The following is a 20,543-nucleotide window of genomic DNA, read 5'->3' as shown; positions in this document are numbered from 1 at the left end:
GCTTTGTGCCTAGGGATGCTGAACTGCATAAAAGCGATGATAGTGGGACTTTTAGCCTCAGTCATCAGGAAGCATCAGCAGAAAAACTGCTACGGCTGCGAGGTGGACCATCTGAGGGTATTTTATGGTACCGATCCGCATCCCAACAAGGGCCACGCCTACCTCACCTGCGCCGGACGTTCCTGCCCAGCTTCCAGCGGCAGCCACCCCGGAGGCGTTCCCCTCGCCTCTCCCAGGGAAGACGGCTGCCCTGGCCAACCAGTTTTTCACCCTCCAGGGACTATTCTGGAGGGTGTTGGAGGGTCCGACAGCCCCTGGAAACCAGGAGGTGGAGGGACTCGTTGCGCGATTGACAAGGGGTCAAGGGGGCTCCAGTCAGGGGGCTCTTGAGAGGTTGGAAGAGGACCTCAGGCTGCTGATCCAGCTCCAGAGAGCTTCGGTCCTCGAGCTGGAGCAGCCACCACTGCCTGCTGATCCCGCTCCGGAACAGCCGCCGCTGCCACATGCACAGCCTGCGCAGATGCCTGTGTGGCTGCCTGCGCAGCTTCCTCCGCCTGCTGCAGTTCCCAAGGCGCTCCCCGTGCCTGCAGCAGCTCCAGCGGGATGAATGGGACCCCTCGGGGACCTTACTTGTGACTCCTTCACCCTCACCACGGCGACATCGACCCCGACCAGGGGTCGGTATGTCTGTGTCCCGCAAGGGGAGGGGGCACAGACGTAGGACTGGGGTCCCTCCCTCCCGTCCCCCTGGCTCGTCCTCGCTTGCCGGTGCGAGGGCTCGGTTGGCGCCTGCGGGTCCTTGTCCTCCTGGTCGGCTGTCGCCTGCGTGTCCCCCTCCGAAGCCTCGTCCCCCTGCCTCACTCCCTCCTCCGGCGTCTCGTTGGGCTCCTGCAGGCTCCCCGACGGCAGCTCCTCGGTCGCCTGCGGGGCCCCTACCCTACCCCTACCCTGAGTTATTTATCTCAGAATTCTGACTTATTAAGTCAGAATTCTGACTTATTTATCTCAGAATTCTGACTTACTAAGTTATAATTCTGACTTATTAAGTCGAAATTCTGAGTTATTTATCTCTGAATTCTGACTTACTGAGTTAGAATTCTGACTTATTAAGCTAGAATTCTGACTTATTAAGTTGGAATTCTGACTTATCAAGTCGGAATTCTGACTTTTTTATCTCAGAATTCTGACTTACTAAGTCAGAATTCTGACTTATTCATCTCAGAATTCTGACTTATTAAGTCTGAATTCTGACTTATTCATCTCCGAATTCTGACTTTTAAGTCGGAATTCTGACTTATTTATCTCAGAATTCTGACTTACTAAGGTAGAATTCTGAGTTATTTATCTCAGAATTCTGACTTATTAAGTCAGAATTCTTACTTATTTATCTCAGAATTCTGACTTATTAAGTCGGAATTCTGACTTTTTTATCTCAGAATTCTGACTTATTAAGTCGGAATTCTGACTTTTTTATCTCAGAATTCTGACTTATTTAAGTCAGAATTCTAACTTAGTAAGTCAGAATTCTGAGATGAATAAGTCAGAATTCTGACTTAATAAGTCAGAATTCTGAGATGAATAAGTCAGAATTCTGACTTAATAAGTCAGAATTCTGAGATGAATAAGTCAGAATTCTGAGATAAAAAAGTCAGAATTCCGACTTAATAAGTCAGAATTCTGAGATAAAAAAAGTCAGAATTCCGACTTAATAAGTCAGAATTCTGCAATAAAAACTCGGAATTCTGAGATTAAAAATCGGAAACAGGAGTCATACGCAAATATATTTGCTTCGAACCTCAGTTTAACACCACGATACAATTACTCATTAAATTAACAGAAAACTACAATATTTACCAACACGGGCACACAAAACATTCCACCTGTAGTTATATATAGACATATGCATGTTAACATACAGTACTGTAAATAGTAATTAAATTTAAAACTGCGTTGCATTGGCAATACTTGAACATTTTACGTTGTTAAAATGAAGTTTTACTTTTATAAATGTGGGTACCATGGAGAATCCCGTTCGCTTTTCTATCCAACGAATGCTTATGTATTAAAACTGTTGTGGAAATTCCTCTTAAACGTCGAGCAGCGTCTGCAGATACATCTAGTCAGGTAATTAGATCTGTCCTTATGGTGAAATGATGACACGGAATCTCGTACAACAAAATTCTTTCCAACTGCTACATCGGAAAGGGGGTGTGTTTCCGGCAGAAAATAAATAAATGACATTTGTATGTGCTGTTCAGTATTCACGTCGTATCCCAGGGAAAATTAACCTTTATTTTACCAAGCAAAGCATTAAGAACAGTTTCTTATTTACAATGACAGCTTGGCAGGTGCCAGAAAGCACTTGAAAATACTTTGGTACAGTCATGAGAAATGTTTAATCCCCAAGACGACCATAATTACAGATTAAATGCTACTGCTTTAGAAGATGATCTGGGGGTTATAGAATGAGGGGATGCAAATGTAATAAACTGTTAAATGTATTGGGGTGTTTATAATTCATTGATTGATAAGAATAATTTTAACTGATTAATACTATCAGTAATACAGTATTAGTTGTTGGTTCTGAGTTCCTGGGCCATCTTGACCGAGAACTTTTATGTGTCGCTTTCCCACTGCACAACAGTAACTGTGACCTTTCTGCTAAAGAAGCATGAGGGACACCAAAAGGTTACCTCAAAATTCTGATTTATTCGACTGCTTTGTACCTCATTGCACAATCAACAGCAAACCCACCACCTTATTTGACAGACTTTGTTGGCAGATAAGTTCTATTTGGTTATATAGTTAATTTTCAACTCTTTAAATATTGCAAAAAAAAACTTAAATTATATTGTTCACTTCTTCTCAAAACGCAGAATATGTTCACAAAAAAATGTAATATATGGTTAATATGTACCGCAGTGTGTATGATGATGTGGCTAAGCAACAGGGCTATCCGTTGTTTTAACAGCGATTACTTTTTTCATCGAGGAATTTTAGGAATTAAATTAAGCAGAATGATTTACAGTCAGAGCGATAACAAAGACTGGTTAGGGTACTAAATGGCACATCTATGGCTAACCTCGCCTTATTGGGTGAGTCCGTCAAGCATGAATATCAGAGACATATTTCTATTGCCCACATTCCATTTGGAAATGCGGCTCATTCAAATCAATGTGTACACTTGCTCAAAATGACACGTGTCCAGTTTAATGTAAAATTTTAATTTGTGCCCTGCAATGGGCTGGCCCCCCATCCTGGGTTGTTCCCTGCCTCATGCCCATTGCTTCCAGGATAGGCTCCGGACCCCCCACAACCTAGTAGGATAAGCAGTTTGAAAAATAGATGGATGGATGGATGGATGGTTAAGGTTAGGGCTGGGTAGTGGTTAAGGTTGTCATTTTTGGGATTAGGGTTATGTCCCTACAAATTATGAATACAAATGTGTATGTGTGTGTTTGTGTATATATAAACAAGTAGTACTGATTAACCAGACCAGGGAAAAACACTGCATAACTTAGACTCATAGAGGGTACTTGCTTTAATTTATATCCATCCATCCATCCATTTTCTGTAACCACTTATCCTATTCAGGGTCACTGGCAGGGGAGGGGGGGGGGTTCAGGAGCCTATGCCAGAAGCTAAGGGGGCACAGGGCAGGGAACAACCCAGGATGGGGTGCCAACCCATCACAGGGCACCTAACACATGCACGCCTACAGGCACTTAGGAAACTCCAATTAACCTCAGCATAGACCTCTAATTTATATACCAAATTTAAATATGAGTAAAGCACTAAGCTCTGCCAATTCTCAGTGACCCACAGCGGATGTACGTTTTCCAGTTTACCAGAGCGATGGTATTGAAATAATCACCATGGAAGTGTAAATTACTCCAGTTTTCCAGATTAATCTGTGATAGATTGAGTATTGCACGCCACCAGACGGACACTGAAGTGCATAGCACTTCTCCAGTTTGTATTCCTGGCACATTTATTTTTGGTTTCCTGCGTTCACATTTTTATTTGCTATTTCTGTAGGGCAGCAACTTAACATTTCAAAAGAAAGGAATGAATTGACTCAGCAGCATGAAATACTTTCAGGAATCATAATAAATGCAGTGTGTCTTTGTTATTTAAAATTCAATAGCAGGCGTCAAAATTTTCAGAATATGAGAAGTACGCAGAATAAATGATGCATTTCTGATTTTTCCACGCAGCATCATTTTAGGTGAAAGGGAATACAAACATCTTCAAGAGCCGAACAGTTGGGGGCGCTATAGCTGGTTGACTGTGTTAACTGCAGCTCTGGAGAAGGTCCTGAGCTGGATTCTGAAAGCCACAGCCCCTCTTTGCTCCTAATATGACAGTCACGTGTTTGGGGTTTGGACGTGACCTGGCCTGGCAAGGAGCCACAAGTGATGTTAAACTTCAGTGCCAGGGAAGACTGGAAAACCTTCCCTTACCGTGCTGCCAAGTTTTTACTGCAGTCAGTAGAAACATTTAACACCTTTTAAAATGTTATCAGCAAACAGTTTCCGTGTAGTATAACCAGCTGTACTGAGAAACATTATCAATAACGTCATATTTTACAGCCACAAGTTCGGACCCATTTTGCCTTCTGGCTTTAAATAAAGTTTAGGTAATCTCAAATAAATTTCTACTAAAACTAGAATGAAAAATACGTCCACCACAGTGGTAGAACTGGGTCCCAGTGGTCCTGTGCCCACCCATTCAGCGTTTATGGTGAGCGATACAGTACAGAATGATTGTCAGGCAGGTCATGTGTGTATGTGCTTAGATCAATTGGAGGAAATGTGCTGTTGAGAGGCAAATACAGTTTTCTCTCTGTTGATTTGGTCTCAGTAATACCACGGGCCATTTAAAGACTAATAAAAATATCTAGCAGAGTCTGTAGTGTGATTTTGGCGCCAAGTGAATTGTTATGGGACTGGCCCGCCTGATTTTCTGCCAGCCCACCCACGCTATAATTCCTGGTTCCGCTATTGCGATACATGCGAACGACGTTAGTGGATGTTCGAAAACATGAAATGCAAGTACCCTGGTGCTGACTGGATGGGGATCGAGGGCCTGAGCTGCTCTCAGGTTTGCTGGAAGTTACTTTCAGATGGTGGCTTTTCTGCTTTTTTGAACACCTGCCTAATGAGCTTCCAGAAAAAAAACAGACCATCATTTTTACAGACCTGTTTTCTACGCCTGTTTCTTGTCTCAACTTTGTCTGTTCGGAAAGAACCCCGTACTTTGCAGAGTCTGCAACGAAGCACCAAAGGTCGGGGGTGTGAATCGCAGAAGTACCGACCAGACACGGACCTTTTTAACAAAGGCTTCGTCTGTGCCTCCCTGCTCTACACACAGAATGCTCCCCTTCAGACTGCGAAGGTCTTCGCTTAGTTGAACCTCTTATTTAGTGTTGTTCACACCTGGCTGCTTAGTCTGAAAAAAACAGGTAATTCCAGCCACTATATGGTGCCAAATCGGTCTTAGTCCTTAAATCGCAACGGAAGACCTATTACTTCTAGCTTGTCCGCAACTCAACACATAACACACAGTAACTTCGCTGCTGGTGCTGCTGTAGATGCCATTCTTATCTGTTGTCCATTAATAGGTCTGTGTATGTTCTGATTGCCCATGTTCTCTGCCTTCTTTCCCACATGCCCGGGTGGTGCCCAATGGGGGTGGTGCCCGATGGGGGTTTTTTTTCTCCCTACTTGGGAGTTTGTGGTTCTCCTCTGATGTCATCTGAGGATCTTCCTTTAATTTCTTAGTCTTCCTTTTTCAGTTTTTTAATTATTAGGTATAAATGATGCATGAATGTATCAACACAGCCATGTAAAATGTTTCGGAGCCTCTCTACTGTGAATATAAAATGTATATAAAAATACGTTGAACTGAATGGAATATATCGGAAATACGGGAAATAAGTGAGCACATTTTCGCAATCATCCAACTCCAGATGAGTTGCCTTTTGTTACACCTGCTTGGCAGTTGCTTAGCAACACTGCTCAAAAAGGTGCCTTGTGTATCAACTCCTTTACACCTAAAAGAATCATTACATCGTTGCTCAATAAATGACACACCTGTTAATGGGCAAAAAAAAGAGAGAAAAAGATCATCGGAAAGGCCCCAAATGCAAGTTTTTAAAAACACCTGTTGTGATCGTTGCCAAGATGAAAATGTTCTGTGGTATGAATCGACATTAGTTCTCATCAAAGGTGTAGGTTTGGTTTCAACATCGATTGGGTCCAGTTCAGCCCCTGACCCCATAAAAACAAACGGTACTCCTACAAACTGGTAGGGACACGGGAGTGAGGGGCACATATGAACCCCAACAATGTTAACCTATAATGCACAAAGGGCGAATATTTATACACGTTCAAATAAAAATATTTCCTTAGCAAACATGTAGGCACTCACTGCATAGGCATATAGTTTTTATCTCAGCTGGAAAAGTACTACAGTGCGCAATTTTATTTTGTTTATTTAAGGTTTTGAAATGACTACCTATTATAGACCACACACACACACACACACAAACGAAAAGCAATTCAAAATGATACAAAGACCACGACGGTCTACGTAGAAAATAATTTATTACAGATATTGGCATAATTTTACAGTGAAACATTTCCTTGAACTCCAAATGCATTTAGTGAAAAAGGTAAAACACAGGACAGGGGTGGCTAACTTACAAGCGAGTTCTCTTACAAACCATTAAAAAAAAATGAAGCAGTCAGAGAACAATAATCTCTGCTTAAACCATCTGACAATGTAACCAACATGACAGGACATATGACAGCTCAAACCTAATAAGGGTGGGAGTGATTTTTTCCATTTATTTCTTTAAAATCTATTAATGCAGTGTTTCCCAGCCCGGTCCTTGGGGACACCAAGTCGGTCCACATTTCTGCTCCCTCCCAGCAGTCCGCATTCTTGATGAGGGAGCAAAAACACGGACTGGCTGGGAGTTTCCAAGGACCGGGCTGACAAACACTGTGCTGAAGACATGGTACCTTCCACTCTCCCATATGATAATGCAGTTGGAACGAACTAAAAGAGCTTAAAGCAAACAACAGCAAAGAATCCTCATCTAATCACGTTACTCGAACGGTACCAAAAATATGCTGGATTTCACTTTCCATAAAAATTACAAGCCCCCAAAAACAACAGTGATGTTCTGGGTCCCGCTTCCGCAATTAAACACTCTGTGCGAGATGAGGCGTCAATTATTGGGGGGAAAAAGCAGTTTTAAAACTGTGCAAGATACATAAGACCAAAACAGCACATTTACCTTTATTTCCAATTAAAAAGAACAGAGTCTGCTTCCATGATGCATAAGGCATATTTTGTATTGTTTCCTTGGTGCTATGGACATGCCTGTAAACTATACTAAGACTAACCTTGCTCCAGAAAATTCAGCTGACATAAACACAAATCTACACCCAGGGTTGTTGAATGAGGAATCAAAACGTCTCACGCTAGTGAGTCACTGCTGATTGTTGCAACTAGACCTTTACATTAAAAAGGTGGAGATGGAAATCCTTGCCGTTGCACGGAAACATATCACTGCGCCGTTTCTCATGAATCTCATTTCTGGTTTCCACTAACGTATCCCCGGGCAGATTTTGGTACACAACTGTTACGACAGACAACGCACCACAAAGCCCCCAGCTACAGTTTACCCCTGACAACGCTAAAGGACACAGAATGTATGGCAGCATTTTCAAAGCAAAAATAAGTTAACACTATCAACAGAAGTGGTGCCCCCCCCCCCGCCACCCGCAAGGCCTCACAGCCCCACCAAGGCTCAGCCACAGTGACTTCTTCCTCTCAGGGACTGGGGCTGCCCATTAACATTGGCTTCCAGCAGTTTGGTTATGTCACAGAAGGCCATCAGCAAGGCAGAGCTCTCATATTTCATTGGCTAGCATATCGTGATTAATGGTGCTATTGTTTCTCGAGGCAAAGCCCTTGTCGTCCTCCGTGACTGGGGGTGTGAAGGCAGTCGCAAGAGGGAATAGTCTGTGGCAGGCTTTGCGATACTCCTCAACCTGGAGAGGACAGCTTCCAAAGCCCCCGTCCAGCAAGGTCTCCAGCACCTTAGTGCAAGACTAAAACAGGAAAGAGAAGCCCTTCAAATGTGTTCTCTAATTTCTTAAAATCTGCTGTCTTGCATTTTGACAAACACACAAAGTGAAAGTGAAATTACCTTGACATTTCGGTCCAAAAGCTCATCATCTAACCGTGTAGCTATAGCGAGGGCCTTCTCTTGCCTTGAGTTATCCAAGAAATACATCATCTTTGCACCTACATCAACATCAATTTAAGACCAAGTCAATATGATCATGCATAAAAGACTCCATAGTAAAAGTAACACAATACAACACTTTATAGAAGCGTACCTGAAAGGAGGCGTTCCACAGAGTTGGAATTGTTTCTTAGGAATCCGTCATTGAAGGTGTCGTAATTTTGGTTGCCAAAGATTTTCATCATTTCCGAAGACAAGACCTTATAGACGACTTCGTTAAGGTTGCTTTGATCGGAAACTACAAAGGGTAGGAATGGGGAACGCCATTTAATACTGTCAACAAAGAAATTGTTGGCAGAAGCAATGGATGCATCCAATGGACTAATCAAAAATGTATAAACAAACTAATTTACATCAAAGCAAAAAAAAAGGTGGTCTTCCAAACAGAAATGTATAAAAAAAGGAATGAGTGAATGAAAGACAGAAAGAAAAGAAAAACGTACCAGCCTTAGAGAACCTAATCAAACATTCATGAAGCCAGGGGTGGTCTGGCTGAAGAGCGAAGGCTCTCTTTACAGACTGCAACATTAGAAGAAACTTTCCTGGAGGGAGAAGAAACACAGAGACCCTTAATTACTCCTCAATAAATGTATTATTTAAAAGTTTTATCTTCCGACTTTTGCCTGCAGGTAAATCTCAGTTATTCACAGCATAACAAGCAAGCAGAGATCAGTGTAAAGATCCTAATAAAATACCTTTTAAATCCATTTAAAAAGTACTAAAACTAAACACATACAAACTGTATGTAAATACTCATACCTTTTCTGAGATAGATTTCAAAAGCTAGAAGATGTGTATCTATACAGTCAGCAACAAGGTTTTTCAGAGGTGTCAAGAACTTAATTGCCTCTTCTAAGGGATTTTCAACCTGTAGCAACAGGAAAAAGTGAATAAAGTTTAAACGTTGATTTGAATGTAACAGCATGATAGTACCGAAACAGACTCAAATAAAGACAGAAAATGTAGAAATGCTGAAATTGGCACATCTACACCTCCGATGCCGCAGAAAGGTTGCTATGGCGACGGGACACACTGCATCTCTCTACCCGGACGTTAGGATGGAGGGATCACAGCATCACTCACGCGAAGCATCTCACCTTCTCCAGTTTTTCTGGAAGGAGTTCTTCCCTTGGCCCACTGATCTCCTCCTCATCCTCATCCCTCCTCTTCTTCTGGTTCTTCTGCTGGCGCTCCTTCTCGGCATGCCGACGTTCTTCCTCCAGCTTGGCCTTCTTCTGCGCTCTCCTCTGCTTGCTCAGTAGCTTCTTCAGCTCCTTGGCGGAAAGGTTCTCTGTGCGCGTGAAGCGGTGAGGGAGCCAGTCAGGCCTCAAGCGCCCTTCCGTCCCTCCCACGTGCGGCTCGATACCACTGCACGCACACTCACCTGCGTTCACCTCCTGCTGCTTGCTCTCGTCGGTCAGGGGGTTGTCGTGGAGCTTCAGGTAGATCTCTATGGCACAGCGTGCGGCTTTGAAGTAGAAGGAGTGCCTCCGTAAGACGTCCTCAAGCTTCAGGAGGTCCACGTAGGCCCGCAGAGTCATCTTTCTCATGCAGTACGTGTGAAAGTCAAACTGGTCATCGGTGATCTCAAAAAAGTGCTGTGGAGGACAGAGGCGTCAGTCACCAGAGGTCGTCACGCTCGAAAACAATCAGGGCTTGCCGCAGACTTCCAAAACGACACAAAACTACTAATTAGACAATGTCACCACCTTGTCAAGAGTATACAGAATGGGGTTTGTGCAAATTTTTCCAGTTCGCATCTCCTTATGTGTATGTGGCTCCCACACTTTCCACCAGCAATTCTCAGGTGACTCTGGTGGCTTTAGTGCACTGGGCAGTATGAATATCTATTGCCATTATTCATACACGTACAGACTATTTTCATGCAGTCATCACTTTGTAAAATCCATATTCTTTATAATAATAGCAACAAATACATGCTGCACTACACAAGCTGCCATCTCGGCTACACAGACTCACCCTCTCTATCTCGTGACACTTTTTTAGAGCATCCCCGTACTTTCCTAGATTCCGGTAGGCGGTGGCGCATTCCGTTTGGAACCACATGCACTGCATCTCATTGAGGTTCTCCATGGATGAGGTCCCCTCCTGCGCAACACACACACAGCTTTCACTGACACAGCCTCTATAAACAAATCACTCATTTTGCCATGTTAGTTTCAAAAGGCTGCGACAATTCTTTATGGGAAAAATTAAATTTGTCTCAAACTCTGCTTAATGGGAAATGACTGCAGCATAGCCCACAAATCTGGAACCACATCTGCAATATGAATAGCACTGAATGAGGAGCCCCGCCCACTGCCTCATCCACAGCCCCGCCCACTGCCTCATCCACAGCCCCGCCCGCACCCGTGTGAATTTGGAGCACATGTCCTCGGCTTCCTTCACCATCCCGGCACGCAGCATGTACTTGGCACATTTGGAGTTGATGAAGCGGTCGGCCGTGTCCAGGGACTGTGCCTCATCCATCCACCGTGCCGCCTCCCGCAAATCCCCAGCGTGCTGTGGGGGTGGACAGGACGGACACACGGACACACACACACACACACACACGTACATACATCTGAATGCTAGTGCACATGCACTCAGCTCGGTATGCAACGCAAATCTTTAATGATTAGCTTCCCGGAGCGTTATGCCAAATAACACTTTTGTATTTGGAATTTAAGTTCACCCAGTTAAATTCACATTTTCAGCTGGAATGTCTGTCCAGTAAAGGCAGTGACCCATTTTTTAATAGCTATTTAAAAAATTATTGTTTTAACTATGAAGAATACTGCCATATATTACTATACAGTCAAATACGGTAGTATTCTTTATAGTGGCACTACCTTAAATAGAATTTTTATAGCAGTGAAGGGGACAATTGTTGAATCGAAACTGGTATCTGTTTGTTAAATCGGTGTGCTTTTAGTAGGATGCGTTTCATAAGAATCGGGGCTGTTTAGCTTAAAGCTTGAGTGACATGTAGCTGAAGTGCATTACAAGTTTGTTCTACAGACGACCCCAGTCTCCCCTGCAAAGGCTAAGGAAGAGACCACAGGCCAAAAGGTGGCAGCTGAAAGTCCAACACAATTCTGTGCAATAACGCGTGGCAAAGCCTCGAACGGATTCAGCAATTAAAATGACCTTGTAGATTTTGGCCTTGACGTAGAAGAGCTCGATGAGGGTGGGGGTGCTCTCGATGGCAGCGTTGATGTACTCCAGAGATGCAGCCTTCCTGTCCATCCTGTCGAAGTGCTGAGCCAGGAAGTATTGAACCCAGAGGAGGGTGGTGGGTGGCTCCCTTTCAGCTCTTTCTGCAGCAGAGAGACAGGACACAGACAGTCACTCCTTTCTCTCTCATTCAGCCACACCAATCTGGGTGCAGCTGTGGGGTGATTATCTGTTATAGCTGGCAAGGTTGGAAAGCTCTGCTGGATGCATCACCCAGACAACATGTGGGAACAGGAGGGGTGCCGGTACTGTACCGTTTGGACTAAACAAGCCACGCGTCCGGAGGGACGTCTCATACCCAGTGACCAGTTCATGTATTACAGAGACCTGTTAAACAAAAGCGAAACAAAACCGCTTATCACTTTAGACACACGCAAACATTAACAGCAGTAGGAACGCACACCAATTAACACGCATTTTCGTTCATAATGATAAAATTTGCATTTAACTCCCCACAGCATTACGGTCTCCCTGAGACTTTCTAGCCAGAACACAACAGTAGGGAACCCTGTCATTTAAATAATTGGTATATCAATGGAATTATGCATTAAAAAGCTAAACCCATCAATACACTTAATAAAAATAGAAGTACTATGACTATTGATAGCGAGTACAAATTTTGCTCTCCATAGCCTTATTAGGGGTGTAACAATGCGACGTGGCAGGAAATCATTTAAATTACTGCTAGAAGGTGCAATAGGCATAATGGCGCATAATCGCTTTGAGATTTTATTTTTGCATGTTGCACTGGAGTCTGCAGAATAAGAAAAAGATTGCAAGAAAAAGTTTTTTTTTTATATATATATTACATATATATACACACACACACACACATACATACATACATATACATACACATACATACATACACATACACAAAAAATAAAAACAGTGACATCTAATTTTGTTGCGAGTGAATCAAACCGTGAGTCCTGAATCATCTATTGAACAGAATCGTCAATAGTCTGTACTGTTACACTCCTAACTCTTGCAAAGCAAACAGTAACCATTTACATGGGTCATGCTGTAGGGTGAAATGTTTGAAAAGGAGCGAGGTCTTTGTTTTTGACATCATTCCATTTAGTGTTACGTGACACCGAAAATTATTCAAACCACTACCTAGCTGGTTGGTAGATCTGTCAGCTACTCACCATATGCACAGTAACCCATATATAATAATGCAACCCAACCACATGTGAGACAACGACCAATAAAAGCTAGGAAACATACAAGGGTATTAGCTGTCCATTTATCTAATGTGGAGATTTCATAACAACAGTGAGCATTCAAACTACCTAGCTAGTTATTAAGGCAGATCAATTTAAACATCAGTATGTGCCAATAGAGCAGGGAAGCAAGCAAAATTACACAAAGGTGGGTTTACAGAAAATAAACTGACAGACTGACATTCTACACAATACATCATGGCGCCCGATCATTTGATTTAAGTGGAAGGGAGTAGTTTCGCTAGACAAGTTGGTGTTCAAATGTACACACAAACACAGAACTGAGAACAGTACTTCTGAATCATTTTCTGCCCTTACAGTACCTTTCCTGGATCATTGTAGAGAGACTTCAAGGTGGTAAACAGTGGAGGACAGCCTTTGCTGAAATTTGTTCTTAAGTACTTGTCAATTCTGTCCCTGAATATTTCACCTGGAAAAAAAAAAAAAACGTATTTATGATAATTAAGTTGATGACGGTTAAGGTCAATAAGAGGAAACATCCAGGGGAGCAGAAAAAGATAAAAATGTGACCTGTCAGAAAACTGAGTGGGAGTCTTTTCAAGGAGATGGTCTTTGGATGTCTGCTGCCCACGTCTTCATATATCTGTAATCTCTTCTCCATTGTGCCTGGACCCAGGGGAGACAAACGTCATTGGTCACAGGAAGAAAACAAATGGGAAGTCTTCCCAAACAGTTCATATTTTTGATGAGTGGATAATGTGCTTCATTTTTGGAGAAAAACATATTACTAGCCCCTTACACAGAGAATGCGCCATTTTGATTTCCATTTTCAATTTCTGGGAATTACAGTCAGACATTTCTGCTGCGGCCTATATCAAACATGGACACCCACAACATGCAGTTTGTTAAATTAAGTCAAAAATCAAAATAAGGGAATAGGGACATTCTGATGTTCAGTTTACCACAATTCGGTGTCACAAAAATGCAAAGATGCAAAGTAACATGCTGGATGGGTAATTCAGGAAGCATGGAAATGTCTGTTAGCAACTCGCAGGAAACGAAAGTAGAAAGTGCTAAGATTACTACTCATGCAAATGAAAGGGGGCAGACAGTTCATACAGTACAATACGACAATCCTTGATAAAGCATCACATTTTGGAGAAAGTCTTCGTTAAGGCTAATTAAGGTTAATTTCCGTCACAGACGATGCTGCACATAATTGTCTGTATGACACTGCAGATGACTGAGCTGCACATAAAACTTTAAGGTCGTGCATTTTCACTGGCAAAACTTCAGTCACTCGTTCAGATGGTTATATGAGGTCGTGCAGTGGCCAATTCCAACTCATCAAATGTGGGTGCAATGTGCTTGCATCTTAACCATATGATACAGGGACAAGGGAATAATCAATTTTAACATACATTTAGACATCATTCGTTGTAAAAAATGTGTGTATTCCCAACAGTTTTCTAACCAATATTTTCAACCTTGTCCGACTCGAGATGAAGACGAAAGCGTAGGGGAACAGGACGCACTCACGTGGCCGCAGAGCCTTCTCCAGTCCAGTGTAATATGACCAGTTCTCCGTATTGCGGTCAATCAGGTGTCTGTAGACTCCCGCAGCCTCCGTCAGCTTACCCAATTTCAGCAGCATCTCACCTGAAGAATCATAAATACACAGCTTCCTGGAACACTTAGCAGGAAAGGTCCCGAAAGACTGAATGTTTTTAAAATACGTAGAATGCATATTCTCATAATAATCTTACTTGCCTCTCTGGTAACACAATTTAAAATAACATATTCCCAAATATCTGCATTAAAAGTAACATAATACTAAGCTCTGGTAACAATCAAAATAAACAAAAACCATGAAAATCCACCAGTCCTGCATTCCGCATATAGAAGTATGCCCCAAAATTATTGTGAATTTAAACATGAGTTTTCATGAAACCTGTTATAAAAGACTCACTCATACCTTTGATCTCTTCTACCATAAGCTGATCACAAACTTGCTTCTCATACGTTTCAATATGCTTCAAGGCCTCTTCAAACAAATTCCCCTCCCTCATTACTGTATTCTGGTATAGCAGCAACTCACTGTACTCATAGTCAATTTTATTAGATGGAACCTGAAACAAAAGGAGTTACAATACGACGTTACCTCACATATTCCCCCAAATATTTAAATACCAAACTATATTGGGGGGAGAGGGGGGTGTTAAATAGTGTGCTTATGCAGATCCTTCTAGATGGTATAGTTTATAAGATACTCTTCTAAAAGGTTATGAAAGATTGCAGAAACTATTTTTAAATATAACATTTTCATTATGAAATGGGAAAAACTGACAGCACTCAGTATCTGGCTGGAAAGGTCTCAAACCAAAACATCACAAAACTCTCTCTCAATAAATCGACTCATCCGGCTTTACACAGGCCATGATAGCATTTTATAAAACATTTTATTCTCATCAGAATGAATCATGCGGATATACAAAGCAAATTGGCTTCTACTCTAATAACCAAGCTGACCTATTTTACTCAATCATTTGCCTTTATTATTGTATTTCTAACCATGCTAAACATCATTCGTAAAAGAAGCTAGTAACAAAAAAAAACACAAATATCCCCTTTGAAATTGTCCTACACTTTATTACAGAATTACCAATTAGATTCAAAGCACCCCCCCCCCCCCCCCCCCCCCCCCCACAAAGGCTCATCAGAGAATCGCTCAGACCTGTTGTGTTTTGCGGAATTCTTCCAACAGTCTTAAGGCTGTGTCATAATCCTTCAGTAGATGGTAGGCAATGGCATAACCAATCCAGGAAGCTCTCTGCGTTGGCCGCAACTGCAGCAGTTGATACCTAGTTTCCTGAATGAGAGCAACGCACCTCCTTATTTCCTGCTTCGCAATCCTAAAATCATCCACGCAGAGCTCGAAAGTAAGTCCTGGCTTCACAGCAGGCGAACAATAACTCAGAACAACATGACATTTTCACTATCCCCGGAAACTGTGGTCTCAAATATTCTTATTTTCAACATTGGTCAAACAAGCGAGAAGTTCTTATAAAACCTGAAGACTCAATCTGCTATCTTTCCTAACAGTATACTAACCTGCTTCTCATAACTGAATAACATTCATTTATTTAAATATGCAAAAAGCCGTAAATGCTACAATACTGAATATGCTTTTGAGATATGCAACAGTGCACACTCTGGCAACATACCCTGTAACCTTCGAGGTCCCTCATCTGGATTTGCAGCAAAGACAAGTCCCGCAGGATCTGCAGGTTGTCCTTATCAAGCTTCAAGGCATTGCGGTAGCACTTGATGGCCTCGTCGTACTTCTTGTCCGACCTCTGGAGGAGGCCATAGACGTGCCAGCCTGACAACCGATTAAGGAAACCTGTGGTTTTATACTGAGTGAACATGAGCATGCACACATGGTTCCGGGACAGACAACTACAGTGAAAAGATACTGTCACAGTAAACAGACAGCGAAGACAGCATTCTTCCGTTACACAGACAAACCAGAAATGCACCACAAAATATACATCTTAAGATATGAATTTTTCAATCAATATTCATCCCCTATGACACACCACTCAAAGTAGGGTAGATCTAACAGCAAATTCCAAGAATTATGGTCCATCAATTGAGCTAAATGACTAAGTTTCTTGTTCTACGGCAATGCTGACTGCAGACTGGGTACCCAACAAGACTGTGGGTGGAAGATTGCTCTACTTCAAGCATAATACATCACTCATTCAAGCCTATAGGGTTTAAGGAAGTGGAGGGCTCACATAGTTTGGAGAAAGGGTACTCACCCCTCCCAAGCTGGCAGGAGTGCCATGCACTGAGAGAGGAGACCTGCAATGGGATTAACCACACATTCCATACTGAGTATTAAATGAGTACCACTGTAAGGGTGATGACAGACAGGGCAACTTTCTGAGCAATGTTACAGACAGTGTTGCTGACCTGTGCGGCTCAGGCACTTTCCCATTGATATTGGGCAACAAATTTCTATTTGAAAAACTATAATCAGCAGTGGGCAACTTTCTGCGATCATCCAGATCGAGATGAGTTGCCCTTTGTCTCACCTTGTTGCTTAAAAAGGTGCCCTGTGTATTATCATGCAAACTCAGGATGCATTCAACGATCACCTAAGGACTGGATGATCAACCAACTGTCTAAATGTGGCCAGTTTTATGAGCCAATCAATTTGTTTAGCAACTAATGAAAACATTTCTATCAATTACTGATGTGCGATATGACGATATTTTATTGTACCGCGATACACATTTGAGAGGTATCGTCAGAATCGCGATACAGCACTGCATTTACTTAGCAGATCATTTTATCCAAAGCAAAAGAATTAAGGCAAACAGCACAATACAAACATACGTGATGTCAAGGAATTGACTAAGCATAAGTGTGTCTAAGCAGAGCTTCCAGTGAACGCCCAGTTACAAGTACACTATTTAACACTATTACAACATCAGAAGAAGAAACCGACAAGTCACATGAAGCCTGAGTGTTCAGAGGCTGCAACACAACAGTACTACAACGAAGAGAGACAAATGTGAAACAAAGTAATTTCAGCCTATATAACATCTCAGTGCTGTCTGTCATCGTATCTTAATTCTTTATCAATTATCCGTCTCAGTCAATCTCAACTTAGCGGCTAGACCTTCAACTAAAAACTTAATTGATCTTTTTGAAACGGCTAACTTGTGGCGAAAAAACGAACGAATAAATTTTATATACCATCAGACCGCTAAAAATATCGTACTTTTACCACTCAGTAATCAACAATATGGTCCATAGACAAGTCGGCTACGCTATGAAATAGTGGGTGGCATGGCTGATGAGAAAGAATTAGTTCCATTAGTCCCAAAATCAGTTTCCATCCATAGTTGTGCCCCAGCCCCTCCCACCTAATAAGGTTGCACGATAGGTGAGGTAAAACACTTATGAGAAACATGTCTGGAGATTCTTTACAGTGCAGGAAACAGATGTCAAGATCACAGCAAGACATGAACAAGTAGTCATACATGGAAGAAATACCCCAAAAACATTTGGAACAACCAATTTACTTTGACACCTTCGAAGCCATTTTTATTTGAAAAGGTTATTCAAAAGATTCCGCCTGCAGAAGACCAAGGTCATTTAACACGTTAAAGAAATGTTTAGTCTGCCAATTACTATTAAACCAAGAAAATCGGAACTGGGCAGAATCGGTATCACAGGTCAGGGCTCAAAAACAAACAAACAAAAAACGAAAATCGGTAATCGGGATTGGCCAAAAAAATAAAACGAAATCAGTGCATCCGTAACGCTAAAGATGAATAGCACGGGTGACACAAAGCAATGATAAAAGCTATTTCCAAAGAGCCAGGAGGAGCTGCGGATAGCGAGTTAGCTAAACCTCAAGATGGGAGAGGAAAACAAACACAGACAAAGGATACAAACGTGGCTTTTCAGATCATTTCGCAGACCCCGTCTAACAAACTCGTAAGCCTCCTCTTTCTTCCCCAGGCAATTCAATGTAAGTCCTTTCATCGCTAAGGTCTCTGAAAAACAAGAAATCCATGCTAAAGCAATTCAACTGTTCCATAAAGCAAACAATTTAATTAGTATTACTGAAAGTGATATGGGTTGTCTTTTCTGTTTTACATTTGTATGATATTTGAATATTTAATGGATAATTTCCTTAAGAGAATTATGTTTCTCACCCCAAAGTCTGGTCAAATGGAATCTTATATTCCATAATAATAAATTTATTTTAACTTATCTTTTGCATTTCAGAAACACAAGTTTGAAGACCTACTGCTTGTTAAGCTAACAATTCTCCTAAACGCTTCCTGACCATATATCCAATTTCCAAGTGTGGAATAACCATTCTAGTAATTAAGTATGTCAGCATGACATTTACCACACCTGGATCTTAAAATCTAATTTTATGCTGTCTTTATGAGACTTTACATGCTGTCTAAGGGGTCCAGGGACCACGAATCAGGAATAAAAGACCCATATTCAGAGATCCTTGGGGAAACACCTACTTAATAACAAAACTGCAGCTCACCCAATGATACACATCTAACGTAAAAATAGCTTCTTGTCGTAACAGTGACGTCACATTAATGCCAAGGTAAACTACCATATAAATACATTCACTGTACAATGCACCTCAATATTTAATGTAATCCTTAAAAAAGTGATGTTAGACTTTTCATCAGATTTCGCGATGCACTCATGATCCCTAATAGCAACCCCCAGTTCTTAGTAATGGACATACCTCCATGTTCTGCAAATTTTGGATTGGTCAGGATCATCTTGCAGAACTTTAGGCCATTCTTGTATTGTTTCTGTTCGTAACATTTCTAAAGGGGGCGCAAAAAAGCAAAAACAAAAAGCGTCTGAAAGTCATTGGGAAATTAAACAAACCCCCCCCCCGTCGTTTCCTAAACAAACAAACAAAAACAAAACAGAAAAACAATCCATGTGAAGGACAAGTGTGGGCAGTGGTTTAATGCTCTGTATTGAAGGAGACATAAAAACAGGACTTCAATAGTGCAGGACACTTGGGATCACTTTGTGAGGAGGTCGGTCTCCCGTCACCGCCTTTCGGGATCAGCGAGGAAACCTCAGTGGGAGGCCCGCGTTGCACTTCGATTGCGTCCCCCCCCCTCCCCCAAGGTGCAGCAAAAAAAAAAAAAAAAAAAAAAAAACTTAAGTGTAGAAAAAACAAACACACACTTTCTTTACGCTACTAATGCATTGTACCCCACCCACTCCCCCGAAACCACTGTTAATAATAGCACTAAAAAGACAGGACAGTATCACGGTAACATACAAAGCAAGGCGCAAGCCGCACCAAAGGTTGCCATTGCGGACAAACACTCACGGAAAAGTTTATTGCTCATTGCTGTACAATGCAACAAAATTACAAAAGAGGGCTTCATCATCAACATGCGAAGTGTTAAATAGCGCAGTTAGCGCTGAAACCTCACCCCCTCCCCAGTGCATCGCTCACGTTAACAAAGCGAACTGGCAATAATCAATAACTACGTCAATAAAGTTTCTATCTATCTATATATCTTAATTGCCACGAAAACTGGCCCGACAGTGTGTGCGTCCAAGCCTTTGTGCTGCACACAACTCCTGACAGCCCCTTACAGCCTCAACTATGGATACAAACTTCAGACTAAAACACGCAAAGAAACAAAATCCAAGACGCGGTTACTTAGGGAAATAACCGCAAAAGAGTCTCCTATAGAGCAGGCATGCGATCCCCCCTAAGGGGTGAAATAAGATGATCATCTCAGCTGGATATTTCACGAGTTTTTTTCCCCCTGATTACTTCACTCCTGCATTTCTAACTTACCAGAATGCGCTTAAAAAGGTTACTCTCCTTAGGAGGCAAATGGTTTGACGGCATGACACTGCAGCGCTACCACCGTAGCAGGAATCAGAGTCGACGCTTCCCACTTTCACTTTTATTTTTTGTTGTATCGATTGCACTAATTCATTGGCGTCTTTGCATTTATTTATTTTTTTGCTAAACTGCACAGGCGTTTGACTCCGATCGCCAAGATGGCAGCCGGCGGAGCTGCACTAGTGAGTTTGCGCAGCCTTTTCCCCTTAAAGGGAGCACCGTGCACACGCGTCGCAGCATTTTAGATTTAACAGTCAGTCCTATGTATTATACATATCTTACCCTTTGTCGTTAATAAATCATCATTTATTCATATTGCTCTATATGTGTGTTTATTGCATGTTATAACTATGATTAC

General features: G+C 42.0%; 1 protein-coding gene across 2 annotated transcripts; it reads right to left on the bottom strand.

Annotated features, from left to right (window-relative positions):
* Positions 1–6,591: 6,591 nt before the first annotated feature.
* LOC125742713 (N-alpha-acetyltransferase 16, NatA auxiliary subunit-like) lies at positions 6,592–20,357 on the bottom strand. Of its 2 annotated transcripts, none has more exons than XM_049014975.1 (20): positions 20,135–20,357; positions 19,046–19,130; positions 18,216–18,320; positions 15,972–16,129; positions 15,482–15,616; positions 14,723–14,876; positions 14,287–14,406; positions 13,318–13,413; positions 13,110–13,216; positions 11,815–11,887; positions 11,474–11,643; positions 10,694–10,846; positions 10,304–10,432; positions 9,708–9,921; positions 9,421–9,614; positions 9,083–9,191; positions 8,767–8,865; positions 8,418–8,561; positions 8,225–8,322; positions 6,592–8,126 (listed from the first exon to the last, which is right to left on the bottom strand). In XM_049014975.1, exons 1-20 carry the CDS (start codon positions 20,186–20,188, stop codon positions 7,926–7,928), a joined length of 2,598 nt encoding a protein of 865 aa, XP_048870932.1. In that variant the 5' UTR covers positions 20,189–20,357; the 3' UTR covers positions 6,592–7,925. The 2 variants fall into 2 exon arrangements, with proteins under 2 accessions (XP_048870932.1, XP_048870923.1); XM_049014966.1 differs by having other exon boundaries at positions 11,474–11,647; positions 11,816–11,887.
* Between the last annotated feature and the right edge of the window lie 186 nt (positions 20,358–20,543).

The sequence above is a fragment of the Brienomyrus brachyistius genome, chromosome 1 (assembly GCF_023856365.1).
Source record: "Brienomyrus brachyistius isolate T26 chromosome 1, BBRACH_0.4, whole genome shotgun sequence".
NCBI lineage: Eukaryota > Metazoa > Chordata > Actinopteri > Osteoglossiformes > Mormyridae > Brienomyrus > Brienomyrus brachyistius.
This window is presented reverse-complemented; position numbering and strand designations above follow the sequence as displayed.

Excerpts from the sequence above, each read along its gene's own strand:
- LOC125742713 (XM_049014966.1), bottom strand. The coding sequence starts at position 20,188 with ATGCCGTCAAACCATTTGCCTCCTAAGGAGAGTAACCTTTTTAAGCGC. Across the intron at positions 14,407-14,722 it reads TATGGTAGAAGAGATCAAAG|GTGAGATGCTGCTGAAATTG; the intron begins GTATGAGTGAGT and ends ATGATTCTTCAG. Across the intron at positions 11,888-13,109 it reads TCTACAATGATCCAGGAAAG|GTCTCTGTAATACATGAACT; the intron begins GTACTGTAAGGG and ends TTTGTTTAACAG.